General features: G+C 37.7%; 2 protein-coding genes and 1 pseudogene across 2 annotated transcripts; 1 reads left to right on the forward strand and 2 right to left on the reverse strand.

The window, feature by feature from the left end:
• Window positions 1-8: 8 nt before the first annotated feature.
• Window positions 9-350, forward strand: LOC149387236 (auxin-responsive protein SAUR21 pseudogene; annotated as a pseudogene).
• A 1087-nt stretch (window positions 351-1437) lies between these two features.
• On the reverse strand, window positions 1438-8242 carry LOC149387237 (auxin-induced protein 15A-like). Its single transcript, XM_089622615.1, has 2 exons — window positions 7827-8242; window positions 1438-1464 (listed from the first exon to the last, which is right to left on the reverse strand). Exon 1 carries the CDS (start codon window positions 8147-8149, stop codon window positions 7853-7855), a length of 297 nt encoding a protein of 98 aa, XP_089478741.1. The 5' UTR covers window positions 8150-8242; the 3' UTR covers window positions 1438-1464; window positions 7827-7852.
• LOC149387238 (uncharacterized) lies at window positions 5440-6299 on the reverse strand. Its single transcript, XM_089624429.1, has one exon. It carries the CDS (start codon window positions 5968-5970, stop codon window positions 5491-5493), a length of 480 nt encoding a protein of 159 aa, XP_089480555.1. The 5' UTR covers window positions 5971-6299; the 3' UTR covers window positions 5440-5490.
• Window positions 8243-9316: the final 1074 nt, after the last annotated feature.

Raw genomic sequence — 9316 nt, forward strand, 5'->3', positions numbered from 1 at the left:
TTAAGAATATGTCTATTGGATTGTTGTCTGGGATTTTTCATGGAAAGAACAAGTCTCTTCGGAGAACACTTTCGGGCCTTAAAGAAGCAGCAATTAAGTCAACGTATGGTATTCCAAAAGGCCATTTCGTGGTGTATGTTGGCGATGAAGAAAATGAGAAGACGAGACACGTAGTGCCTTTGTTACTTGAACGAGCCTCTGCGTTTCAAGAACTTTTGAGTATGGCTGAGCAAGAGTTCGGTCACGACCATTCTATGGGCCCACTCACTATTCCATGCACAGAACACGTCTTCGTTGATCTCACTTCTCACTTTTGAAATATTACTTCATCATGTAATTAGTAGTCCTAACAACGAATTATAGGAAAATTTTGTAGGCAATGTTACTACTTTTCCTTTATAGGAAACGTGTCTAGAAATTGTATATACCCACTATAATCATCTTCCCTTTATTGAATAAATATTTTATGTCATTTGGGTTTCTTTATATCTTTTCCTAACAACCTATGTGTCCTTGAGATGGAACCCTGAAACGTTTCATTGAAGCTTGTTGATAAAGGAAAAATTGAAACTTGCTAATTAATTTAGATAATTTATAATCTTAACCTAACAAAACGGTTATAATTCGTTGCCATGTATGAAATTGAGCTTATACTCAGATTACTTGTGGAGTCTAATTTTGTCAGTTAGGTACGCTATGAAGACCTTACGCATATATTTCACACTACCGATATATTTTGTAATTTTACTCATTTAATTGGGAATTTTTAATATTTTGTCAGTTAGGTACGCTAGCTTCATCATATTCTTTTGGCGGCATAGTCTTTCTTTGTACGAGAGTAATGTGAATAGATGGTACTCAAACTTGGTCTTTTGTAAATGACCGTTGTTCTTTATGAATCATATTGAGGATGAACCATTATGAATCAATATATTTTTTTAGGTCATATTAGGGACTATAATCCTGTCATAGTCTCCGTAAAAATTAAAAAAAAAAAAAAAAAAAAACTCTGTCATATCTCGTAGCCAAGTAGTGACTCTCACAAGAGATGTGATACTCTATAATAAATGATCATGTACAAGGATGGAATCAACTAGGCTTAATAAACTAGTAATGATCATATATATGCAGAAGTATAATTTTAAAATAAATCAATCTTAACAAAAATTATATACTTCAGGCTAAAAAAAATACATTTTTATCGTTTATTACCATCATTGAGTGATGTATTGACGCAGAAAAAAAAAAGCAGTTTACGGTTTTTGACGATTTCATTTTTTCAATTAATTCATTCCCATATTGACTCACAAGATTTTATTGGTGACTTAAAACTCATGTGGAAAAGAAATTGCTAGAAAAACTATTGATTTCATTTATGTCATGGAACATTTTAAATTCAGTCCCCATGAATAACAAACCTTACAAAATCTTCACACTAGTTAGTAAACTATAATCTATCAGTATCTAAACTGTTAGATCCGAATATCACGGGTGAAAACCATCACCTAATTCCATGACCGAATCATGTTGAATAATTAAGAAAGCATAAAACAATAGCGGAAGCGTACCTGATAAATCCATGACGGTTGGTCTTCCAGATCAACACGTATTTCTCTGAGAGTCCTTTTAGTTCTCTCTGGCTCACTCTGACGACGGGATATCAGGAATGACAAGAATGTTACGTGTGACCTGGGGACCAGCCGTATTTATAGAGAAACCCTAGGTTACCCTAGTGGGCTTCCTATTTCAACCCATCACTGAAATAGAAGCCCATAATGAGTCTACACATTAAAGGCCCACAACCTGTTAGATACATTAAAGCCCAATAACCGTACACCAAATTAGATCACTTTTAACGGGCCATCTTTATTAACAGTTCACAACACATAATTATTTAACATATAAGCCCAACGTTGGATTAAGGATCCAACATATTGGATTAAAGATCCAACAATCTCCCACTTGGGCTATATGTGCAACGTTATAATTATGTATCGCAAAAATAACCGAAAGAGCTCAACTTTACTGTCATTACCAAAATGTATCTCATAACCAATCCGGTCCATCAACCATATCAACATAGGATCAAAGCGGCATTCACTACATCTATCGTAGTTATACCCATCAATGGTCACGTATATCGATACAATTGAACGACATGGATCATGAAGTGGATGTGTAGTATGGAAATTTCATGTTATGTGACCTCAACATGTCTATTTCCATTTGGTCCTCCTTAAACCTTAGTGAGATCAAACCATATACTAGAAAAACAGAGTCTAAATAAACCAAAACTTAATTTCTGCAGAAAACCTCAATAATCATAAATAAAACCAAATATGTCTATAACATTAAAGCACAAAAAATAGCAAAACAACAAACTCCCACTAGAACTGAATATCCTGAGCTGAAATAACACCCATATGAGCAGTGTGCTCGTGAAACACTTTGGGTGGTAGTCCCTTAGTAAGCGGATCCGCAATCATGGAGTTTGTTCCGATGTGCTCGATAGACAACTGTCTACTCTGAATTCTTTCTTTCACAACCAGGAACTTGATGTCGATGTGTTTCGACTTCGTGGAGCTCCTGTTGTTGTTGGAGTATAGTACAGCGGATTTGTTGTCACAATATAACTTGAGTGGTCTATCAACACCATCTATTATGCGCAGCCCAGTGACAAAATTCCGCAACCATATCCCATGATTGGACGCCTCATAACAAGCTACAAATTCTGCTGCCATGGTAGAAGATGCTATAAGAGACTGTTTAGCACTCTTCCAGGAGATAGCACCTCCAGCCAACAAATAAATATAGCCTGATGTAGATTTCATACTGTCTTGGCATCCAGCAAAATCAGAGTCAGTATACCCGATGATCTCGATCTGATCTGACCTCCGATATGTGAGCATGTAGTCTTTTGTTCTTTGTAAGTACCGCAGGACCCGTTTAGCTGCTTTCCAATGGTCCATCCCTGGGTTGCTTAAATATCTGCCTAACATCCCTGTAATGTACGCAATATCCGGACGCGTACAAACCTGAGCATACATTAGACTTCCTACTGCCGAAGCGTAGGGAATCGTCTGCATTTCCTTTTCTTCAAAATCATTCTTAGGGCACTGATTGAGACTGAATTTGTCTCCCTTAGCCACAGGAGTATCACCTGGTTTACATTCCTGCATGCCATATCTTTTTAGAACCTTTTCGATATAGCTCTTTTGTGATAATCCAAGAATCCCCCGAGAGCGATCTCGAGATATCTGGATTCCTAATACAAAAGAGGCGTCACCAAGATCTTTCATCTCAAAATTCTTAGCTAGAAATCTCTTGGTTTCGTGCAATAAGCCTATATCGTTGCTGGCAAGCAAAATGTCATCAACATATAAAACCAGAAAAATACACTTACTCCCACAGAACTTATGGTATATACATTCATCCACCAAATTCATTTCAAAACCGAACGAAATAATCACTTGGTGAAATTTGAAATACCATTGTCGAGATGCTTGTTTGAGTCCATAGATGGATTTTTTAAGTTTGCAGACCAAATCATTTGCGTCTTTGGACACATAATTTTCTGGTTGCACCATATAGATTGTTTCCTCGATGTCATCATTAAGGAACGCAGTCTTCACATCCATCTGATGTAACTCAAGATCAAAATGCGCCACTAATGCCATTATAATTCTAAAAGAGTCTTTCGTGGAAACCGGAGAGAAAGTCTCTTTATAGTCGATGTCTTCTTTTTGTGTGAAACCTTTTGCAACAAGACGAGCTTTGTACCTTTCCACATCACCTTTCGAATCCCTTTTGGTCTTAAATATCCATTTGCAACCAATGGGTTTCGCACCTTCTGGTAATGGTACAAGGTCCCAAACGTCATTATCCTTCATAGATTTCATCTCTTCATTCATGGCATCGATCCACATTTGAGAATCAGAACTTTTCATGGCTTGAAGGAAGTTGATAGGATCATCTTCGTTCACTCCAATGTCATCCTCATGTTCTTGAAGAAATACAACATAATCATCTGGTATTGCACTTCTTCTTTCTCTGGTGGATCTTCTTAATGGCATATGTTCTTGAGGTGGTAGAGTTTGTTCTTCTGGAACAATTTGTTGAGCAAGGGGCTCTCTAATATTGTCTTGAATTGGGTCTTGAACAATGTCAGGAGTTAAGTCATGATCATTGTCAATACCACCTATGGGAATATTAACATATTCCTCTTCCAAGACAAATTTTCTTACCGTATCTCCCCCTGCAAACTCGACATCCTCAAAGAATTGAGCATTTCCTGTCTCGAAAATTGACCTAATTGTGGGATCATAAAACTTGTACCCCCGGGATCTCTCAGCGTATCCAACAAAATAGCAGCTCACGGTCTTTGAGTCCAGTTTCTTTTCATTAGGCTTATAAGGCCTTGCCTCAGCTGGACATCCCCAAACGTGCATATGTTTTAGACTAGGCTTTTTGCCCGTCCAAAGTTCGTAAGGTGTTTTGCTCGCTGCCTTAGTTGGAACCCTGTTAAGGATATATGCTGCAGTCTTTAATGCTTCTCCCCAGAGCGATTCAGGTAAAGTAGAATGACAAATCATACTTCTTACCATGTCTTTAAGCGTTCTGTTTCGTCTTTCAGCAACACCGTTCATAGTGGGCGAACCCGGCATAGTGTACTGTGGGACGATACCGCATTCCTCTAGGAATTTAGCAAACGGTCCTGGACGTTGTTCACCTGAACCGTCATATCTACCGTAGTACTCACCACCACGATCAGATCTGACGATTTTAATTCTTTTACTGAGTTGATTTTCAACTTCAGCTTTGAACTTCTTGAACACGTCTAGTGACTGTGACTTTTCATGAATGAGATATATGTAGCCATATCTTGAAAAATCGTCTATGAACGTTATGAAATACTGCTGACCATTCCAAGCAGATGTTGGAAAAGGTCCACAAATGTCTATATGAATAAGTTCTAAGACGTCCAAAGTCCTGTTGGCTTCAAATCTCCTTTTATTGGTTTGTTTTCCTTTTATGCAATTTACACAGATGTTGAAATCCGTGAAATCTAAGGGATCTAGAATTTCGCATGACACAAGTCTCTCCATTCTCCTTTGAGAGATGTGACCTAATCGTTTGTGCCATAACGCGCCCGAGCTAGTTAATTTTCTCTTTACACCTCGAGTACTTAAATGCAAGGATTCATTAAATGAAACATTTATCTCAACGGAATATAGATTATCGTATCCTGATAAAGAACCGGAACCAACCATATTTGAACTGTGAAACAAACTAAATTTTCCATTCTCAAATGAACAAGAATAACCACATTTGTCCAAACAAGAAACAGAAATCAAGTTCCGTCTAAAAGACGGTACCACAAAAGTTTCATCAAGATCCAAATAAAATCCAGTCTTTAACAATAATCTAAATTTTCCAATTGCTTCAACTTCAACCTTCTTGTCATCGCCCACATAGATGTATCTTTCAGCATCATTTGGCTTTCGGCAATGGAGGCAACCCTTTCTTAGCACGCCAAGCGTGATAATTAGCACAATGCTTCTTTACATGCCCTTCAGCTCGACAGAAGAAGCAACCAGTCTCCTCAGGGTTATCTGGTTGCTTTTGATGTTTCTTCTGAGGTGCTGTATTCGCAGCTTCCTTATCCTTCTTTCTTTTCTTTCCCTTGTCCCCGCTCTTAGAGGTTGAGGCTAGGTGAGCACTTTCTGTCTTATCTTGCTGCAACCTTTCCTCTTCCTGAACACAATATGAGATGAGCTCATTAAGAGACCAAGTCTCTTTCTGACAATTGTAGCTCACCTTAAACTGGCTAAATTGTGTTGGAAGAGATATCAGAACTAGATGCACTAGCAAGTCCTCAGAGAGTTCAAGCTTAAGTGCTTTCAGCTTTGAAGCAAGATGAGACATTTCTAGTATGTACTCCCTGATATTGCCTTTACCCTTATACTTCATTGAAATCAGACTTGTCAAGAGCGTACCAATTTCAGACTTTTCGTTCTTGACAAACCTTTTTCTCAATATCAGCAAGGAACGCCATAGCAGTTTTGATACTATCGGACATTGTGCCCCTGAATGCTTCTGGAATGGCCTTCTTCATGATCATCATGCACATGCGATTCGATCTCTCCCACTTTTCCATCTCCCTCTTCTCATCAGAGGTACTCTTGTCCGTAAGTGCCGGAGGAGCTTCGGTTCGTATCGCCAGGTCAAGATCCATGACCCCGAGAACAATCAACAAGTTCTCCTTCCATGATTTGAAGTTGGAGCCATTCAACAAAGGAATTGAATTGATGTTGGCAGAAATATTTCCAGGAGTCGTAACTGATACAAAGAACAATAAACAAATAAACAAACAAGCTCAAACCGAAACTCAAAATTCAAATTCAAATATGGTAAAACCCATCTCAAGATACCGTGCACTCCATCAATATTATGTCTTTGGACAAGAATAATGACTTGTAAGTGATATCTTGGTGCACTAATCAAATACTGATAATAATGAACATATCAAATAATAGATCTTCCTTTGGGCCGATCTAATATTCACATGTAAAACCGAAGAATCATCACGTATTTATTAGCGCAAACATACATGCAATCAAGTTAAACATTTACCTTCCTTTGGGCCGATAAATATTCACAATAATTACAAGTACAAAACCTTTTATATTTTAAAATAAATAAATTTCCACAAGAGAGGCCACTTTGGTGACATGTTGCTTCAATTAATTTATTTTAAAATACATATATACTAAATAATACCAATATTTGAATTTAATTTAATTGTTTTTTTTTTTTTTTTTTAATGTGGACTAAACCCACAACTTAAAAAAAAAATCAAAGGCCCATGAGGCATTAAAAAAAAAAAATTAGGGTAAGCAAGCAGCTACACTTTTGAACGTACGGCCGTCACTGACCGATGAATCCATAATACGATAATGGATACATAGCATATAACAAACGATTGCAAAACTGATGAATCAATGAGTCTGATGTATATATATATTCAATAAAAACTGAACCAGGAAACATTAAAAGCAAAGGCTTTCCAATAAGACAAAAAACAAAGGTATCGCGCACATAATTAAAACAATACTGAAAACATTAAACAATATAATAATCTGATGATGAGAATATGTATATACATATACATTAGATTATTCTGACGAACGAAGGAAGAATATAACATAACTCTTGTGCGCATAAAACAAAAAACAGATCCATCATTCAAAATTGCTCATGATGACTCACGTGAATGAATCCAACCGAAAATTACAGCAACAAGGTTTCTTAAAAAATTCAAACATGATTGGCTCTGATACCAATTGTTAGATCCGAATATCACGGGTGAAAACCATCACCTAATTCCATGACCGAATCATGTTGAATAATTAAGAAAGCATAAAACAATAGCGGAAGCGTACCTGATAAATCCATGACGGTTGGTCTTCCAGATCAACACGTATTTCTCTGAGAGTCCTTTTAGTTCTCTCTGGCTCACTCTGACGACGGGATATCAGGAATGACAAGAATGTTACGTGTGACCTGGGGACCAGCCGTATTTATAGAGAAACCCTAGGTTACCCTAGTGGGCTTCCTATTTCAACCCATCACTGAAATAGAAGCCCATAATGAGTCTACACATTAAAGGCCCACAACCTGTTAGATACATTAAAGCCCAATAACCGTACACCAAATTAGATCACTTTTAACGGGCCATCTTTATTAACAGTTCACAACACATAATTATTTAACATATAAGCCCAACGTTGGATTAAGGATCCAACATATTGGATTAAAGATCCAACATAAACTACTTATACAACGAGGCGTCCTATTGAGAGACTACGTCAATAAAGACGTCTTGACTGCAGGTAATCGTAAGACCGCCCATCGGATGATCAAACCCGAATTCTTCTTCGGAGCGACTCAGCAACTCTTGAAACGACGGCTTTTTGAGGAATGACACTGGGATCACAAACCTCTTCATGAATTCGCTCTCGTCCCCGACATAAACCGCTAAATGCCCTTTCGGGACATCTTCTGATGAAACCGACGTTTGACTCGAGTTCGAAAATGACCGTTGAAGGATTTTCTTAGCCGTGACTCCTCGGGGTAGCCGAAAACCCATCTCTTGTGAATTTTATTTTTGGTACTCTCTCGACTGATAAAAAAATGAATTTAAGACTTGAGAAAGTGAGAACTAGTATTGAACTAATTAATGTGAATGTGTACATATATATAGATAAGGAAGGAAAGAAAAATTAATTCCGAATAAAGTTATGGAATAGTCATCAAATGAATAGTTAGATATCTAAAAAAGCAGTTACATGGTGTTGTCTTCCTACTCATCATGCCAATTCATTGAAGATAATACCAGTGACTAGTTAATAACAAAACTATGTCCTTGTAATGAGTTGATATCTTCTTCAAATGGTAGGACTTCTTGCCTTAGTAGCTAGAGACAAGACTATTAAAATGAGCCTTTACTTTGGCTATACGTGACATTGTCTTGCTACTATTCAAGACATGTGTACATATATGTCCTCTAGAAGATATACTTCCGTTCAAAATGAAAGGTCAAGGAAGGCTTATTAGATAGAGAGTCCAATTCATGGGGTCTATTGAGAGACGTACAAGCAGCTAGAAAATCACATGACATTGCCTTCTTGCAACTCATTATTTTCCTTACCACCAAAATAATAATTGAAATTACGTGATCCGTGCGTATGTCACAGAATATGTTGTGACGGATTCTGTGACAAACACTAAAATTCGAGTGATCAAACAGAGAAAGCTGTAAGTGCGAAAATATAAAGAACACAGAGATTGGTAACCCAGTTCGGCAATTCGTGCCTACGTCTGGAGCGCCTTTGTCCGGTGGAAAGCAATCTACTATGATAACGTGGTACAATAAGGTTTTACATTAAACGACTCCCTCGCTAGTTACCCAACCTACATCTATCTTCTTCAACAGCAACTTAGGCTCCCCCTAAGCACGAGATCCCCTCGATTCCCACAGAAGCTCTCTCCCGAGACTTCTAACAGTGTTTCCCGATAAGAACAAAGGAAAAGCCTAACCTCTTGCTTCTAATACAATCACCCGTATATAGGCAACAAAGCAGAGGTAACAGACACCTTAAGAGCTTGAACACAGGTCGTTCAATGCTCAGCTAAAACACCCAAAATAAATCTCTCAAAAAGTGTTTCCCCAAAAGCGTCAAGAAGGTGTCACTACAACAAATCTCACCATTACCGACGATTTTTGTCGTCGCTAATAACCCCATAATCGTCGCTA

This window comes from Urtica dioica, chromosome 8 (genome assembly GCF_054948205.1).
Source record: "Urtica dioica subsp. dioica isolate 48M chromosome 8, U.dioica_male_clone48M_v1_H2, whole genome shotgun sequence".
NCBI lineage: Eukaryota > Viridiplantae > Streptophyta > Magnoliopsida > Rosales > Urticaceae > Urtica > Urtica dioica.